Consider the following 19172-nt stretch of genomic DNA (forward strand, 5'->3'; position numbering starts at 1 on the left):
CGTCTCCCCAGGTGCAAAAACTAAAAGCAGGTTGCCTGTGCCCTCCACCGGCCGCCCACCTTAACTGTTGATCCCTTTTAGGGATCACGGGAGTCATTTAGTCCCAGGGGCTGGGGCCTTCACCCAAACCCCGCCCTTTCTCAAGATGGGCGGCTGTGAGAGTATAAAACTTATAGGGGTGCTCAATCAAGCATAAGGAAGTCAAAAATCTGAATGTTCCCTGCTCTATGTCCACACCAGGGCTGCCGACATAACAAAACCATGTTGTCTCGGTAAGTGAACAGTGACGGTTCTCTGAACAGCACGTTATCTGTAACCAGGTCAACGAGCAGATTGTGGGGTTTATGAAGCAGGCAAACCATAATTAAATCAAGTGGGGGGGTTGCGTTTCTTTGTCCTGATGGGTATTATTCACCTGAACAGGGGAGCATTGATATGCCTTTCATGGCTTCTAAATTTAAATCATTTAAAAATTGTTTTTTTTGGCTAAAAGTTATGATAATAGTACTATTGTTTTGAAGTATTTTACAATCATTAAAAAGTGTGTGTTAATTCAAAATAAGTTCAACTGATATTTTTGCATCATATTATAGGAAAGATTTGTACAGGCCGCTAACAAGTTTGTCAATAATTTTCATTGCAATGGAAGTGAATATCCTCTCAATAAATATGTATGTTATACATGTATGGTTTGTGAATGCTTATGGTTAATGAATTAATTTTTTGATCATCGTTATTTTGCATTATAATTAGGATAATATCCATTCTTTTCATGCTGTCATTAATGTAATGCATTTCAAAACATTTATTAAATTTGTAATATAAATTTATCCATTTTTGATCCCACTTTTTCATTATAGGGTTGCAGTGTAACGTGTCACATAAATCAGTCAAGATGTTGTAATTGGATTTTTTTATATATTTATGTTGTCAATGAAGGAATAAAAAAGTCTTTAAATGTCTCACTGGTAATATTTTTAAAGCAAGAAACAAGAATAATTACAGCCATTATTTGCCTCATTAAATAAATGCAGCTTTGCCAACATTCAAAAGTGTTTTAAAAATATATTGCCTTTAGCATTTTAGTGACTGCGCTCCCTTTGCCTTCCAGAAACGTTTTGATATTTTCAGCAGTGATGTGTTTGGCAGCGGTTACGGCAGCTGCTCCTGTTGAAGGTAGGAAAGTGTTCAGTCATAAATGGTTGCGCTTTCCATGAATCTGCATGTTCCTCTGCGTTCTTTGTGAGCAGCAGGCAAGGAAGAGCATCTAATCTCAGGGATCCTTCTCAAACGTTTATTAACGTGAAGGCTTCTGTTCCATCTAATCGGCTTAATAAGGGCATTGACTGAATTGTGACTATGATTTGAAATATTTGAATGTGTTAATGAAAAGATAAGTTGTTTTCTCTTTTGTCACACATGTTAAACTGTAACACTTTGGTCTATAAAATATGTTGTTAAATAGCCATTTTTAATTAATGTATTCTTGTCTTGAAAAATAGACAAAAGATTGACTTGTTACCTATAGTTATGTAATTAAGTTAATGAAATACTTGGGAGCTACTTAGCTGTAATTTTTCCAAAATTCACTTTGAATGATTGTCTATAGTGTTTAGAGGATTTGTATCTTGCAAAGTAACTGAGGCTGGCTGGAATGTGGCCCAGTCTGAATGATTGCCTGGGCTGGGACCAAGGAAGCCTTTAGAGAAACGTTCTGTGTGGGGCTCACACTTCACGGACAAGGGCGAGGGGCTATCAGTGTCCCCAGCAAGTTCCAGTTTCTCCCCATCACTAGTGTTCCAGAGACCACATTGTTATACATCAAAATGCAATGAAAAGGTTGATTAACGATGGAAACAAAAAACTTCCTGGCACGGGACATGATTTTTCTAGCCTTATGTTTTATTTTCAGAGAAAGAAGCGGAGGAATCTGATATTGAACGAGAAGAGGGTGAAGAAGAGCTGTCTGAAGAGGAGGAAGGTAGGTGGAAAGTGTCCCACCCTGGGCTGCTGAGGTCTCAGCAGATCTAGACCACGGGCTGCGGTGGCTGGACCAGGCACCTGGATGTCAGTTTCTCGAGCGAAATGTAGCCAAACTAAACAAACGATTGCCTGGACTGACTCATGTTGACTGAAACATGGATAATGGACTTTTCAACATATGCAGCTTGTGCACATCGCTGCAAATATAAACAGGTCTGTAAAATATAATAAAATGATAGGAGTCAAATAGATATTATAAAATAAATATAACAAAATTTAAACAATTTGTAATTTGATTTGAATTTTTTAACGATGCATGATTTTGACTTTATGTTGAACAATGGATTAAATGCAACTTTACTATCAATAATATATTTTAAACTAAGTGTTTAAATACCATTTAAAATAGACCACACATTCAGATCCTGATCCAATACTCCTGCAGGGTGATTATACATTAACTGCTATTAAATTCTTTTTTGTGCCACACGCACATAATTTTAAAATTGACAGCAAATAAAGTAATAGTCGAAAAAGGTAATGGAATAACACGTCAGTTTGTTTTTTGAGTTATAACCCAGCAGTCTTACAAACTGCCAACACTTCTCCTCTACGCCTTTGCAACACGATCTTCAGGAAGAAGGAAACATGTGAACAGTTTATGAACTGTTATCAATTTCCTTTTTTTTCAGATGATGATGACTCCAATATTCAGGATATGAATATGGGTGAGAAGTTAATAACTTGCCACCAATATAAAGATGCTCTCCTTCTTTTAGCTATTCAAACAATGAAGCAATTGAGGTTTTTTAATGCCTCTTAGCAATGTAATCACTCATTTTTATTGAGAAAAATGAGCCCTGACTGAAAAACTTTACTTCAGATCACTCTGTTTTTCATTTTTTGGTTTATTTCATTATTGCATAGAATACCAATACCAAATATATTACTGCATTCAGAATTTATTGGACATAGAAAGAAATGGGAGACAATTCTATGCAAGCGTAGAATTGTGTCAGCAACACAACACTAATCGTAAAAACATTTCCATTGAATAAGAAGATACATAAAATAACTTTAAAAAGATGATAAAACAACAAACACATACTATAATTTTATAATATTTTACTCTAAATGTTTTAACTATTTTAATTTCAATTTTAACGTTTAATTTAATCAGGTTTTAAAATAAATTGATGGCAAAAATTTGGTTAGCCATGGACACAAATGCATGTGTTCCAGGAGAAACTTGCTTGGTTAATGAGATTGGAGGGAAACAATTGAGAAATAGTTGAAGATCCATATTTGACAAGTAGATGATGCCTCATTAACATGTAGATTAAGCAATTTGCTGGACAGTAGCACTTTTATTATGGTGTGATGTGTGACAGGTCTGCACAATGTCACAGAAAAAGCTTGATACGGTTTTTACAAACTCCGCATTTCCATCCAGTCTTTGAATTCCTGCAAGTTTCAAGTGTTATTTAAATGAGAATTAATCAATAATCCCATTCAGTACATGCCAAAAACATGACTAAAGGAACACTTTATAATGTGCATGAAAAATGATTTATTTTAATGTAAACAATGCATAAATACATACATAATTACATGTGTTAATGTAAATGAAGTAAAGCTTTATATTAAAAAACGAAATGCACTGGGAAACCACAGTAACTTCAAAGACTGGTAGCATGTGTTACAAACATTTATTGCCTTTTAAAAACAACAAAAGTTTTGTCGTTGTTTTCCGAAGAAAAGCACATAACTTACTGATGTTTGCGTGGCGACATGCCCCCCCCCCACAGGACATTCAATAAAATAGCCATTTGGTGCTGTGGGACATTATGGAAGAGATTAATAAATAAATAAATAAAAATCTTTCTCTCAGGAATTGGAGGTCGGCAACCTTCCACGGCATCAAAAGATCGGGGTAAGTTAAAGCTAATCCACTCTTAGCCTGAACAGGTCTTTTATTCACTGCAGCACAGGTCTTAATTGTAATGAAGGGCTCACAGTGTGCAGCTGAAGCTGGTGAAATTCAAGGTGGTAAGATTAACTTGGATTTTACTTTGGTAAACAAAAAAACCTCTCACACTGGAACCATTGTATAAAAGACGTGGTATGAGTGACCAGCTTACTGCTCTACAGAATCTAATTGTAAAGGGATAATTCCGATATACTTCTATGATGACTTTTCAAAGATCACGTATGTGGCAATATGAATCCTCATTTCTGAGAAATCCTGCATTTCTTTCAAGATCCATCTGGTCCACAAGAAGCCTCATTGGAAGGTGACCCTATAAACGGTAATAGTGGGACCTTCTGAAATTTTACTCTATGCCAAATGAATTCGTATGACGCATCACTGCCAGTCTATCACCTTCAATTTCATGCGAGCATAAGTTTCAGAAAGGTGTCGCTGTCTTTCTTTTGCAGGACAGAAACTGATTGGATCTAGACCGTCACATGGGGGCAGCCATGACGGTGAGTGTCAGAGACCTGTGACCTGTGGAGAAAGCAGATTGCCTTGAACAATTAGATAAGCATTGTCTCTCCCCACCAGTATCCGTCATGGACTCAGCTGTGGAGGAAGGAAATGGTAAAAAAATATTGTGCACACCTGTGCGGTATCCTACTCAAAAATCACACACACTCACGCACCTCGAGTGCTGATTCACCATTGAGCTTTCTAATCAGATACCTGCTCTCCACTCTGCGCTGTGTCTCTGCCGCAGGTGACAATGGGGCGGACGCACTAGCTCTGGATGCCGGCACTGCTTTTGACGGTGAGAAGGCCGGTCTCTCTCGATCCGTTGTGTCTCCCGTTCCCTCAGTTTTTCACAGTTTTCCAACATGCTGGTGTCATTGTTGCCAGGCGCGGTTGAACATGCCAGTATGGCCACTCAGCTGGAGCCCCCAGGTACCCCCCCCCAACATGCCACACCAAGCAGTAAGACCTACAACACCCACAGCTAGGGGACGGCCATACTTTCACAATAACGTGATTCATTGCCAAGTCTTAGCCATACATCTCCTCACATAATCAGGATAGCACTTTATTCACACTATTTTCCAAAGCTGAGGATTTTGCCACTTCTTTGCCAAACACCAGTGGTGTGATTTCCATCCATTCAGGAGGTGAACCAGGACATATTCCCAGCATGATGTCTGAGGTCCACATGTTAGCAGAAGGTGAGCGAAACTGCCCGAAAAGTCGTCCCTCTGCAGTAGCCGCAGTACCAGTCAAAAGTTTGGACACACAAGCCGCCTACAAAAGACAGTGACAGTGTTGCACCCCGTGATTTGGCCAGAGAGTGAAGTAAAGTGCTCAGCATATGTGACACCTCCTTCAGGACAGCTGGAAAAGCATCCCAGGAGGCCACCTCATAAACTTGTCACATAGGAGACAGTAGGGTCAGCCGGTCCCTGGAGTAATTGGGGTTAAGGGCCTTGCTCAAGGGCCTGATCATGAGATCACTCTGCCAACCCAGGGCTTTGAACCGGCAACCTTCTGTGTCCCATCCCACAGAGCTGTGTCCCAATAAATAATTTACTTTTTTTGGTCAGTGCACTATTGCACACATGTTATTTTATAGTTTTGGTGTCTTAATAATTGTTCTACAATGTAGGGAATAATACAAATAAACCTTTCTATTGGTAGGTGTGTCCAAACTTTTCACTGGTACTGGAGGTTACTGCTGTGTTGTGTTTTCCCTAAGAGCTGGGACCAGCAGGCCAATTTAAATCCCGGCAGTGAACCATTGAACCAGTAACACAACAAATCATATTCACTAGGCAGTCAAAGAAAATTATGGTTAAAGGATCTCATTGTTGGTGTTAAACTAAGATATTACACCTGTCAAAGTTTGCCAGCTTAGCCATTTCAAAACCTCCCCTAAAATCACCCAAATACCATCCTATACACCCATGCCTTTTTTGACTTGACCACTATGCAATCTTGTTTAGCTAATCAATACTTCATTGAGTTACAAATTTAGTCAATTAATTAAGTGAGCTAGCGGAGAAAACACATGGAATGGCTGAGGTGCCCCTGAGGAGAGGTTTGGGAACCAAAGCCGTGTTCATCTAGCCATCCAACAAGATTTCAGTAAGTTTTTGAAGAAAGGAAGAAATTATTGGTAATCGATTCACGTAAGGGGCAGAGTGGTGGCTCTGAGGCTAGGGCTCTGTGCCGGCACTTGGAAGGTTGCTGGTTTGAATGCCAGGAGTGATTCTACTCCATTGGGCCTTTGAGCAAAGCCCTTCACCTGCAATTGCTCTATCCTGAATGTGACGTTAGCCTACCAGCCCTGCAAGCAGGTCCTCCAACTTCCAGGGGAAACGGGGGGGGGGCAGTAGGATTGGAAAGCACTGGAAACTTCACACTGTTCCATTCCATTGAAAGTAGTGTGGTGCTGAGGTATTACCTACCGCACGGCTGCGCTCAGGTTCCCATCCCTGAGGTGGTTCCTCATTTCCTGGGTGCAGCAACGTGTCGTCATCGGCATGCGCTCCTTCCCTCATTCATGCAGCGTGAAAACTCTGGTGTTGATGCATTCTGTGGTTACTGACAGCATGTTTTGCATTCTGTTGAATTCCAGGGCCTCATCAAATGACACACCAAGCTGAGATATACTCCGCCGGTAGGTACAGAAGCTTCCAATGTTCGTTTTAGGCCAAAGCACAACAGTGACACTCACGCAAATGTTACTGTACACATACAGATATTGAAAGGACAGCATGATTTAGCTCAGATCGAATAAAACACGCACTAGGGTGACCTCAAGTGAGAAATCACAGTATGATTTCATTCAGATCAAATAAAACATGCACTCGGATGACCTCATCTGAGAAGTCACTGAAAAGACTGTTCTGTCTGAAAAGCCGGTCTCATCTTTTAGGGAGTGGACCCCCTTTGGGCTCCAGCTCTCATGGGGATCTTACAGGTGGGATCATTTATTAATGCTTGTCAGATATAGTGTTGTGTCATGGTAACAAGCCTCTTAAAGGGGAAGGCTGCGATGTGCGTGTACCTCCTGCACCGTACTGTTCACCTTCTCAGATTTTTAAGGATCTATTCGTTTGTATTAGGTGGATTGTGATATTTGCCTTATGTTATTGACGTGCCACTTTGCACAGGTGCGGAGGCGAACGGTTCGGAAGGCCCAGAAACGGAGTCCAATGGTAAGGTGGCACCGGGAGGGCGGTAAAAGTGCCCACGCCCCCCCTCGTGCTGCCGCTTCGACGATGTCACCTAAGCGGCACTCGGGTTTCACTGACACTTTGTCGTTTCACAGGAAACAACCATAAGCTGCTGGTAGGGGGGTCGTTGGCTGGACACGCAGGTAAGACATGGGGGGGGGGGGGGGCTTTGCACATTTGACATTTACATTTATCTGTTTACCGGATGCTTTTCTCCAATGTGAGGTGCAAGTGAAGCAGACAGAACAAGCAGTGTTGCCCATTTCAGGTCCAGAAGTTACACATCCAGACCAAGATTATGTTACTACCAACCAGTTGAGTAATCTGTGACTGTGACTCTTTATGCTCAACTGGTTGGTTGGAACAAAATCTTGGTCTCGGTTTGTAGCTTCTGGACCGGAAATGGGCAACACTGAGTACAGGCATACTGCCGTCAAGGAGCCAGCTTAGCTACAAGTGCTACAAGGCTGATCGACCAGAAACAAGTGCAAGATCGTTGTGGTGGAAAGAAATATATGAGCATTGCTAAAAACCTCGCATCAGGAATGCTATACACACAAATATAACCCAAGAGGGACTCCATTCAGAAATCAAGTCTGTGTGCAATATACAGCTAGAAAGAGCATCCTGTAGTCAAGCAAACCGCTTCATTTGACTGGTGGGCATATTGGAGTTTGGGCAATGTCAACGATGAATGGCTGATCTGGTTTTCTGTGTCTGTACAGTCTCTGATCTTCCCCTGGCTGATACCTTCTATGGCGGATATCCAGGTACAGCAGAGACACCTCGGCCCGGGAACACAATCAGAACCATGCACACACGCCCCCAGAAGATCGAATGCATTCCATATGTGCCGGCTTCCGTGAGACAAAAACATCTGGCTGTCGTTTTCATCGGGGGGCCTCTGACAAATGAGAGATAATCGCTTCTTTAAAGAAAAAAAAAGAATACACGAGAATTACGATGCACTTTACGGTTAGGTTAGCAGGATTCTGACATGCTCTAATTGCATGATAGAATTCTGGGCGTTAGCTTATGCTAACCACTACAACGAGTCAGTTGAATGACGTTAGTATTAATATAGCGAGGCGGCTTAACTGGCACATAGCTAAACGGATAAGCAAGGTAGTTCAGCATCTAAACATCTGCTTGTGTTGGATCCTGTGGGCCTCCCAGAACTAGGCGTGATTTCTGTGTTTCTGCACACCTGCCACATATTTCATACCATCACCTCTTCATACCATCTTATGATTACTCAGGCGAGGCATCTGTTATGAGACATACTGGAGCGGTAATTGGATCTAACTTAAAACAATGTCCTAATATGTTTCAGATATAACAGACCATTATATTTCTGACCCCAATATGGACTTGTCAGGTAGGTCCTGCTTAAATTAAAAAAGGGTTATAGTTCCTGCTAACTTGACCATGTGTCAGAATAATACTTTTTCATAATTAAATCCAGGACGAACGTAAATGCCCGAAATCTTAATCTTTTTGAACGTATGGTACTTTTATAGATTGAAAGCATGAATGATGTTGAGTGATTGATCTCCTCATATGCCCATAGATTACGATTTGATATTTTTTCCCGTAAGCTGGTAATTATCTCTGGTCTGCGAGACTAAATAGTTGAGCTGCTATCTCAAGGCTGTTGTCCGCGTGTAAGGAAATTTGGTTTTAATCAGGCCGCTATTTCTCGCTGGTCTTTAATTCCAGTCCTTGGCCTCACTCCAGGAGAGCCCGCTGGTAGCAATGCTCAGTCACATGCTGCAGGTACTTGCTGGCACTGCACTCTCCACTAGGAGCCGTAAATCTCCCTGCCTCCTCTCCATGTGTCGTCTCTCACAGGCTTGACTTGCTGTACCGCACCTGCGAGACCGTTTTCAGACTTGTAATCATGACAGAGATTTCAGAGCGCCGGGCTAAATTTACGGCCGTTTTTTGGGCCAAGGTATCATTACATCCATGTGTTCCACAAAGCCTTGAACCCCGAGTATCAGTTTGCATGTCTGTGCTTATAAAGGAGATTGAATGAAGATTTTATCCTGAAGGTCATTCTGACTCTTTTCCCTTCACACGTTTCAGGTGGTTTCACTGGGAATGACGCCCTCACTGAAAGACTGGGTCAGTTGCTACCTCCGAGACTTATGTTCACTGATGTAGGACAATATGCACAGGAGAGTCTAACTGAGTTGGAGAACATGTCACCACCTTCAAGGGACACATAATGAGAAAGACTGTTAGAATCTCTTGCCATCATATTTGTTTATATCATTGTAAATTCAGATAGATCAACTTAAGCCAGGATATGTTCATTATACATATGAGATTGAATACAAAAGATGCCTAATTAATTATGTGCACCATAGTGATTCACATTAGAATCATCCTAAGATTGTATTTCTGCCAGTAAAGAGATTTAGAAGTAAAAAATATCAGTCTATAAGAACAAATTGGTATTTTGTTCTAAAAAGATTCCAGAAGCCATTTTGCACATTTTATCACATTTTTCCAAGAAACAAAGCAGTTATTTTTAATTTACTGCTGAACCGTCAAACCTTGGAGAGAATTCCATGGAAATATGAAACATCTTATTTCTTGAATCTCGTTTTTTTTTGTCAATAACAGGACTTGCTGGAGACCTGGGCATTCCACAGATGGCCTCTACAGGTTTACTGCATATTTACCTATACAATGACTGACCTATAAATTTGCGAGTTATGCCTTACAAGGTTGTATATATACGGCAAATTCTCACTCCTGTCTGTATCTACAGCCCATCCATCAGAAGGTGAGCACACACCTGTGAATGTTTGGCACATTTATTTATGCAGATTGTTTATTATTTTTTTTACATCTAATCACTATTGTTATCTAATTATTTATATGATTTTCATAATGCTTAACAGTTGCAGTGTTACACAATTCTCTCTGATAAATGCATATATAGAAAGAGTTATTTTCAAAGACTCATTTTCAAGCAAGCACGGGACTGGTCTCTGCAGGGGCCCCATAAGGGGCAGGGGGGGGGGGGGTAGGGGTGGGGGATTAGGACGATTCGAAGGGCCCCTGAGTGACAGGGGCCCTAAAAAATTGGAACATAACTGGATTGGTGTGGATTGGGGGGCCCTATATGATATGCTTGTATGGGGCCCAGAATGTCGACCCCTGGTTTTCTGAAACATTATTGTGATCTTTTCATTATCTGTATCTTTGTCTTCAAATATAAATATTTCTGTCCAGCAGATCCCAAGTTAAGAACGTCCGTTAACAGACAACTAAAATCTGTCATATTAAAAATCTGAGTTAAATACATTGGTTCATAATAAGAATACACATTGTACTTTGTGACAGTCATGACAACATTGCATGGTTTCTGTGGTTCGTCAGCTCAAGGTGCAGTACAGTATTTTTCCAACTTAAATACAAACTCTACTTAAAGACAGGCATGGGGAGTGAATCTCCTTTGTCGCTTGGGAACTGCCTGTAACTACATTTTACAGAAATGATCCACAGAAACACCCAGTGCTTTCTTCCACCCCTCTGTCACCAGGCTCCAGAATTCCAGGCAGTTTTAGTGACCATTTCCACTCCATTAGTTATACTGGTAAGGAGGATATTTCAAATCCGCGGCTTTAGACGATACGTTGCACCTTCTGATCGGATGTCTTCAATTAAAGAAATTCTTGCTTATATTTGTTTCTTGGTAACTTAGACGGTGGGGATCACGCTGCTGTGACTGGTGTCCATGGTGCCACGACAGGTAAATAAGCACCGACTGACTGGATAATCCTCAGTGTGACTTGTGCTGCATCCCTCTCCAGGAAAAACAGCCCGAAGGTGCTATTATCCATCCTTCTTCCAACCTCTTATCCGGTGCCTGTCCCAGGCAGAGGTGGACATTTCAGGTCCGGAAAGTAAAAATCCAGACCAGGATTTTGTTTCAACCAACCTGCTGAGTATAAAGATTCACAGCCATATTTACTCAGCTGGTTGGTTGAAACAAAATCCTGGTTTGGATTTTTACTTTCTGGACCTGAAATGTCCACCTCTGGTCCCAGGCAGCACAGGGCACAAACCCTTCTCCCCACACAGAATTCCAGTCCATCACAGGGCACAAACCCTTCTCCCCACACAGAATTCCAGTCCATCACAGGGCACAAACCCCTCTCCCCACACAGAATTCCAGTCCATCACAGGGCACACTCATGCACACATGGAAAAATTGCACTCTATAGGAAATTTAAAAGCATCAGTTTGGAATGTAGGAGAATGCCTGCATACCCCCACACACTCCAGCCCCACCCACAGAGGTGTGAGGAAATCACAGTTATTCACGCAGAAAGAGCTTTTCAGCATAATAAGACTAGAAATCACAAAAAAAGAGAACCTCACCCAATTCCTAGGCAGTACCACTAGATGTTAATGGTGACTTCTTCGTTGACTGAAGTGTTAGGAATACTCTATTATTATAATTATTATTGTTGTTGTTGTTGTTGTTTTAAAGATCCGCATGCAGAAATGGCCATGATATCACATACCGAATATCTGAGTACACATGATCCAGGTACGTTCATGTAAAGTCAACAAAACAAAAAATATAAGATTATATAATTTCCTTGACTCCTGGAGTCACTGTATCAAATCATGGCAAAAAATAAGGCGTTGAAAATGGACTGTTCTAAATAGTTCCAATTTAAAAAGACATTGTGTTTAAATTGTAGAGGGTGGCTCTGATGTAGTGCATATAGAGTCATCAAATCCCAATGGTAAGTGATGACTGATATCCCTATTTCAGTTCTGTTTTTAAAATACCGAGGAACTGCTGATGGACATTATTACCAACATATACAAACAGTTATCAAATGGTACCAAACTTGCTCTCGAAACATCAACTTGTTTTTTTCATTAGGAAATGGTCGCCAAAGACCGATCACAGAGATGCACAATAGAGGTAATCGGTTATTTTTTTAGCATAGCTGAAGAAACTTTGTTATTCCACATCAGCTAATATATTCTGTTTCACCATTTACAGGAGATCAGCCTTTCACTGACCATCATGACAGAATAAGTAAGACAAGGGTTCATATTAATAATAATAATAATTATTATTATTATTATTAACAATCTATCAACACTGTCGTGAATAAGCAGATGTCTGAGAAGTGTGGTACTATTTCCACACAGTTTTCTTTAAACCCAGGCATTAATTCAGGGTTACAAACTGAGTCTAATCATAATAATGGTGTCGTATTGTGAAATTTATGCCTTATTATTATGTGGAAAAAGTTACCATGGATCCTGCATGGCCACTTCTGGCTGCGTTAAAAAAGTCAGCGATGGAAAATCTGCAGGCTTCCATCACCCCAAAAGACATCAAAAAGGGGAAGAATCTTTAACTATTCCAAAAACTATCCATCATTGCCCCCCCCCCCATGCACACAGGTGACCTGCACAGCGCTTCACATCTCAGTTCAGCAGGTGAGTTGAGTGGCTGCTGTGACATTTTCTGAAACACCTCCCGCGACGATGTACTTGACGGTGTTGTTACAGCGGGGGCTGTCTTGCTGCGTATACGCCAGTACTGTGTTTATTTTGCTTTGTTGAGAGAACAGAGCTTTCGTAACACAGAGGCCTTCTGTTCACCACTCACAGGTGGAGGGAGTCCGCACGTCAATCCTCACACGGGCACCGATGGTCAGTCTTAAAACATAAAAGTATATTCAAGTAAATTTAAACAATAAGACCTGAAGTTCCCTTAATTTCTATCAAATGTATGCATGCAGCATGCGCGCCTGTCCAGTAACACGTGTCGCTGTTTCCTGGGTTTGGCAGTGGCCCCGATCGCAGGAGAGATGAGTTCACTGAATGCACTTTCTCACATGGACCATTCAGGTAGCATCACTTCTTTCACGGTGACACCAAGCATGTGCTTCGGTTAAAATATCCAAGAAGCGATTTCTCGTCCCCAGTAGTCACTACACTTGTTACACCCATTTCTTTATACTCAACAGAACCGTTTATATTCCCCTGACTGTGACTCCCAATCTTACTGCCCTTGCTGACTGACATAGAAAAGTGTCCTGTTTCAATAGGTTTGAGTGGAGAACCTGTGACCAGTTCCCACCTACAGCTGGAAGTAACTGGTAAGAGACAATGATATGGAGTTTGAGGATACTCCAGGGAAACTAGCTGGCACATTCATTTCTGATGATTTAGTCTTTACATGAACCTTCTATTTTGAAGAAGGTTGGCCTCAAAACATTTAATAAGTTTTGCAAACATGCATATAATAATATATATTTTTACTAGTCTGAGTTTGGTTTCTCCCGGAGTTCATTGAGCAAGCCTGATGTGTCCTTTTAAATGTGTAACTCTCTCCCGCCAAATAAATGTTTGGCTTTTACACTGTAGCTCCAGGCTCTGCATTCAGCTCCAGCACACCAGATATAGGTATGTATCCATAAATTTCCTCACCCCCGGAGGTGATTTTCCAGTGTGCTGTTTATGGCGTTTGGACAAAGTTGCAAGGAGATAAAGGACAAAAGCCAGCCAGCTTTTTTTATGCAAGTGCGTTGCTAGGAGAGTTTATTAGGATCACTTTCCACTCCACAAATGTGTCCTGAGCGATGAGAATAGCTCTCAGAAGAAGCCATTGCACAATACAGAATATTATCCTGCCTCAAACTCAAGAAGGAATTACAGACATTCGAACTGAAGATTTTTAGCCAAACATCCCACCAATCAGGCAGCACCCTGTGACCCCGCCCCCCACTCTTCCTCCCTAGCCTTCAGTGGAGAACCCGTGACCAGCAACCAAATAAATTCCACAGGTCAGTGGGCCTTTCATACATCTATCGACCTATTCATCTTCCAATCACTTATCCTGCTCAGGGTCACATGGGGGCCTGGAGCCAATCCTAGGCAGCACAGGGTACATGGCTGGGGTGCACCCTGGATGGGATGCCAGTATATCACAGGGCACATACCCACGCAACATGGGGAGACACATAAACTTCAGGAAAACAGAGCGGAGGTGGGATTCAAAGCCCAAACCCTGGACATGTGATGCCACAGCGCCTCCCTGTGGGCCTTTCAAGGTCCAGCCACAGGCCTAGACCATGGTGCCAAAGACTGGCCAGCGGCCAACACACAGTGAGAAGGGAGGAAGGTTTATGAATGAAATAGGCCTTACAGGTACTACACCAGCAAAGCTTTAGCGCATACACCATTTACCCAGCAAAGGGTTACACCACTTAGTGTCTTTCTAGAAACATTGTTCATTCTGGATTCATATTCATTGTCATAGATTTTACTGTCCATGCATTCATTCATGTTCAGTGTTTACTATGGTTAAGCAATGGTTACCGTAATTAAGACTGATTCGCGTTCAAGCAAAGGGCATCGATTATGCCTTAATGGTCCAGGGTATTTGTGGTTTGTGAGGTCCACGCTGTCATCTTCCTGACTTAGGGGGGGCAGAGCTGCACGGTGTGCTCTTTCAGACTGGATCCCCAGGTGGGTTCGCCCCTACATGGTCGCTACACCTCAGCTTCTCAGCACTCACAGCCATGCTCATGCCTCATGGTAGGGGGGCGGGGGGCGGGGGCGTCCATCTCACTGTTCTGAGTGTGGTGTTTCAGTTACAGGGAACCCGCTTAAAATCTCCCCCCACACGGACACCGTTGACGGGGGTGAGTCCCATCACCAGGACTCCTTGGCCGCTGGCCTCTATCTGTCCTGTGTATGTCCACCTAAAGGGGTTTGGTCGCTATGCTCTTTGGGCGTCAACCCAATGCTCAATGCTGATGCCGTCATAATTCCTAACCGTTCTTTCTGTTCTGTTATAGTTTCTGCTGATCCCCGAGGAACCAATGAAGGTTTCAGTAAGTCTGAACAACCACGTCCCACACACTTCAGGAGTTACTACACAAATAACAGAAATACTAACAAAGGAGAGAGGAATCAGGTCACACTTTACTTGAGGGGACATGAATAATATAGTAGTACATGCTTCACTTAATGCTTACTTAACCAGTAACTAAGTGTTAGTTACTAATCCCATGTTCATTCATCATTAATAAATCATGACAGTTCATTTATTTCATTCAGGCACCATACTAGTTAACAGTCAATTAATTAGTTAATAATGGTAAGACTTCACTTGAGGGGGCAAAAATTACTCAACCCATTTACTACTCAAGAACAAATCATGAACTAATATAGGTTTCTCCATGAAATACATGAACTGTCCTGATTGAATAATGATGAATGAACATGGGTTCAGTACTTAAACACTTAGCTACTGGTTAATTAATGAATTTAGTAAATGTGTACTACTACATTATTCATGTCCCCTCAAGTAAAGTTAGCGGGAATCAGTATAAAACCCAGCAACATGTTTATTTCTTGCTATTATGTTTGGCATATAAGCTTTTTTAACAGATGCATTTGATCACAGAGTATCTCTGCTTCAGTAGGTCATCAAGACACTACGATGCAGACCCAATCAGCTGGTAAGTTTAATGGCAGTTTAACGGCAAAATCAAGTCCCTGGTCACGTGACTGATGCTTTAGCCCACAGAGGGCTCTGATCATCCCCCCTGCCCGAGCAGTTGATCAATAGCTCTTCGTTTTTTCTCTGTTTTGCCTGCTTTTTTCAGTTCCCGCAGGTGAACAGTACATCACTTCTGGTCAGGGTCCTCAAGGTGAGATCTCTCGTTTTTTAGGCTTGTGTAGCTACACTGAAACCACTCCTCTCCAGACAGGCCACATGACTTGCTCCCTCCCAGCTCTCAGCACATTCAAAAATGAACCAAACAATTAAGAGCACTGAATACTTGGTTCAGGTCTGTTTGGAGACTGGCTGCACGATATTACATTGTGATTTTATGGCACATGCGCAAAAATCACCAGGCCTTCATATGACGGGTGTAAACATTTGTCCAGTCGCTGAATGAGTTAGTAATCTGTATAAATTCAGCATATACTTATGTTAAATAAACATGTCGGACTTAAAGCTGCAAAAAGTACCACCACACCACCGATGTCCTTTTACCTTGTTTATCCACAATATTTAATGTTCATCAGATGTTCTGGCTGCTGATCTGTCCCTTTCTTCACCGCCACTTCAGTGCTCATCCCTTCCATGATTTACCAAAACAGTCATGTGTGATGTGCTCCGCTAACTGAAGTTAATAAACATAAGGATACGCCGAATTTATACAGATTACTAACTTTTGGGTGTCACAATACACATCTGATTAATATTTTAGGCATACTACTAATCCATACTACTAATCCATACTACTAAACCAAATTGTGGGTGTAAGTAAACATTCGTATAGTGCTGAAAAGCCGATGTCTAGACAAATGTTTATGCCCGTCATCTAAAGCCCTGGTGATTATTGCGCATTCGCCATATCGCAATGTGATATACCCCTAGTTATGAGTTGGTAGGGAGCAATGATGTAGACCAGGAGTAGGTAAACCTGATCATGGAGGGCCGGTATCCAGCAGGCTTTCTGTCCTACCGGATGAGTCACTATCTGCCTGAGATCAGGTGTGGCTCATCAGAGACCAGGTAGGATGGAAAACCTGCTGGATGCTGTTACTCCGGGATCAGGGCCTGCCAAGCTCTACTGCAGACTGTCTGCGGCTCCCTGAGGGCTGGTTAGAGAAATGCTGACATGAAACACTAAGACGCCCATTACATGAAACCGAATAGTGTAATTAAAAGCATAAGGGGATTAAAAAACAAAGCATTTTAATTAGTCAAAAATATAGTCAGAGCTGTTGCAGTTTCTCCAATAAATATGGCTGTCGTCTTGATCTGATTCTGCCTGGGTTTTGTGCTGTGAAACTTGCCAGATGTTTGACATATCAGGTGGAGACTGAACCATGCTAAGGTACAGTATGAATTACAGTGTGTTGCAGCGAGTGCTGGCCCTCACTCCCTGTATTTCACATGCCTTTCGGCTGAAAGAACGAAACGTGAGGCCGCCGTTTCTGTAACCACCCACAGGTGCAGAAAATGTGGAACTGGAGGATACCTGCTGACTTGCACATCAAGCCTCGTGTCAAGATCATACGCTACAGATTCCAATGCAAGGAAGAGTGGATGAACAGAGACCCCCTACACTAGCGACGAGCATTTATGTCCGTTCTGCCGTTTAAACACTAAGATAAAGAGCAAGTTCACTAATACATCTGTCCATGCCTACCCTGCAGTTTACTTTTGTCTTACATTGAAGATTTTGGGGATTCAGAGGGGAGATTGCTTTCTTAAGAATGCAGAATGGAAGGTATTGTCATCCTTTCTGACAATTTTGTGCAAAAATGTTTTTACAGTGCCTGCAGATACTGCATTTCTTTTGCTTTTAAAAAAATATTTGAGAAACATTCATTACTGGTGTGACCAAGAGTTAATTGCCAAATGAGTCATTTTAAAATATGCTTTAATTAATCATCTGTCTACACCCTCAACCTCCACACACATCCTGTTCTCCATCTCATGAGGGCTCAGCTTTGTCATGTTGTTGGGATTTTAATTCAGTGCCGTTATTCCATGTGGGTCTTACGAGTAGTAGCTGGTCAAATTAGTCAGTGGGAGGGCTTGCTACATCTCTCCCGTCCCCAGTGCCTCAAACCAATTAGATATTATCCGGTTGCTCATACATAGATGGTGCCTCAAGTAAACGGCATTGTGCCCTTATGTCTCTGGGCCTTTGGGCTTGATACCGGCCCGACGTGCGAGCATCCTCCCGTAGCCTGCAGACATGCCGAGAGGCTAAACAGGTGTGTCAACTTGTGATGATGTCATTCCAGAGAGAGGCTCCAAGCTCACCTTAACTCTGAAGGGGTTGCACAGTTCTGAGAAATGAATGAACAAATGACATGAGCTTGTTACACGTGAAACCATGGTAACAGGTTCATTAAGGTGCATCAATGAATCGCTTAACCTTTAGGTGACCTCCATTTATGACAACAGAAGTAGTAATGGTGGGGTTTTTGATCCGTATGTCACAGAAGTAATGTAAAATACCAGTTACATTACTGCTTGTTTGTGATTTTTGGATACAGAATTGACTTGACACATTTCCTCTGGAATGACTACAATTAAAACTTCAACCACTGTAAGGGGTCAGACAAACCCCGGCGTTAGGTGCTTTCAACTTGCGTGTTTGCCATATTTATACTGTACTGCTACTTTTCAAGTGTTGTTGGCCGTTACAGCTGTACACGTTCTGTTCTTACATGTTTGCATGTAATTTTCACTGAATAAATATACCATACAGTACAGAGGTTTGGTGATTTCAGTCGGGCGACTCCATCCTGTCACACGAGTCTATAGCTGGTGTCTTACAGACATATCGGTGACACAGAACGCTTTTTTGGAACTAACATATCCCTGACTGGGGCGGCATTGTGGTGCAGTGGTTAGCACTGCTGCCTCACACCTCTGGGACCTGGGTTCGAGCCTCCGCCTGGGTTACGTGTGTGGAGTTTGCATGTTCTCCCCATGTCGTCGTGGGGTTTCCTCTGGGTACTCCGGTTTCCCCCCACAGTCCAAAGACATGCTGAGGCTTATTCCCTGCCTCATGCCCTTAGCTTCCAGGATAGGACCCAAACCCCCTATAACCCAGAAGGATAAGCGGTTTGGAAGACGGATATTCCTCAGAATGTCTTTTGAACAAATGGCAACCTTGTCAGTGTATAGAGCAATTTATTAACCAATAACCACAAACATATTTCTAAGTGTTAAGCAAGCATTACTCTCCGGGTGGCGCTGTTAGCCAGTAAAATGAGCATTCAGAGTCCTTCTATCAGAGACTTCTCTTCACTGACATAACACACAGGAAAGGCAGCCGTCCCACTCTCTGTTTGAATCCTTAAACAGGAACAGGTGAAAGAGAGGACACAAAGGTTATCAAGAAAATTCTGAGGACATTATAATTAATTTATGGTCAAATGAACACTTT

At 42.0% G+C, this 19172-nt stretch overlaps 1 protein-coding gene across 10 annotated transcripts; it reads left to right on the plus strand.

Annotated features, from left to right (window-relative positions):
• Positions 1 to 200: 200 nt before the first annotated feature.
• Positions 201 to 18481, plus strand: LOC111843851 (uncharacterized). Of its 10 annotated transcripts, none has more exons than XR_011984989.1 (39): positions 201 to 272; positions 1112 to 1176; positions 1913 to 1981; positions 2676 to 2711; positions 3875 to 3916; positions 4245 to 4292; positions 4423 to 4470; positions 4550 to 4585; positions 4722 to 4772; positions 4862 to 4906; positions 5122 to 5178; positions 6588 to 6629; positions 6888 to 6932; positions 7126 to 7170; positions 7284 to 7331; positions 7914 to 7958; positions 8522 to 8566; positions 8908 to 8964; positions 9277 to 9315; positions 9820 to 9861; positions 9968 to 9982; positions 10745 to 10798; positions 10907 to 10954; positions 11699 to 11758; positions 11916 to 11960; positions 12104 to 12145; positions 12227 to 12262; positions 12637 to 12672; positions 12847 to 12888; positions 13027 to 13086; positions 13287 to 13337; positions 13606 to 13644; positions 13980 to 14024; positions 14665 to 14709; positions 14835 to 14935; positions 15042 to 15077; positions 15669 to 15707; positions 15855 to 15899; positions 17216 to 17270. XR_011984989.1 is itself a non-coding variant. In XM_023811784.2 (39 exons), exons 1-39 carry the CDS (start codon positions 214 to 216, stop codon positions 17333 to 17335), a joined length of 1920 nt encoding a protein of 639 aa, XP_023667552.1. In that variant the 5' UTR covers positions 201 to 213; the 3' UTR covers positions 17336 to 18481. The 10 variants fall into 10 exon arrangements, 7 of the variants coding, with proteins under 7 accessions (XP_023667552.1, XP_023667553.1, XP_072561955.1 ...); XM_023811784.2 differs by having other exon boundaries at positions 15672 to 15707; positions 17216 to 18481; XM_023811785.2 differs by having other exon boundaries at positions 14835 to 14885; positions 17216 to 18481.
• Positions 18482 to 19172: the final 691 nt, after the last annotated feature.

Source organism: Paramormyrops kingsleyae, chromosome 23, assembly GCF_048594095.1.
Source record: "Paramormyrops kingsleyae isolate MSU_618 chromosome 23, PKINGS_0.4, whole genome shotgun sequence".
Lineage (NCBI taxonomy): Eukaryota > Metazoa > Chordata > Actinopteri > Osteoglossiformes > Mormyridae > Paramormyrops > Paramormyrops kingsleyae.

What these genes read in the sequence shown, in the direction of transcription:
- LOC111843851 (XM_072705849.1), top strand. Translation starts at nt 214, where the DNA reads ATGTTCCCTGCTCTATGTCCACACCAGGGCTGCCGACATAACAAAACC. An exon ending in CTCTCATGGGGATCTTACAG is followed by an intron (nt 6,933 to 7,125) that starts GTGGGATCATTT and finishes CACTTTGCACAG; the next exon opens with GTGCGGAGGCGAACGGTTCG. An exon ending in CGCCCTCACTGAAAGACTGG is followed by an intron (nt 9,316 to 9,819) that starts GTCAGTTGCTAC and finishes TGTCAATAACAG; the next exon opens with GACTTGCTGGAGACCTGGGC.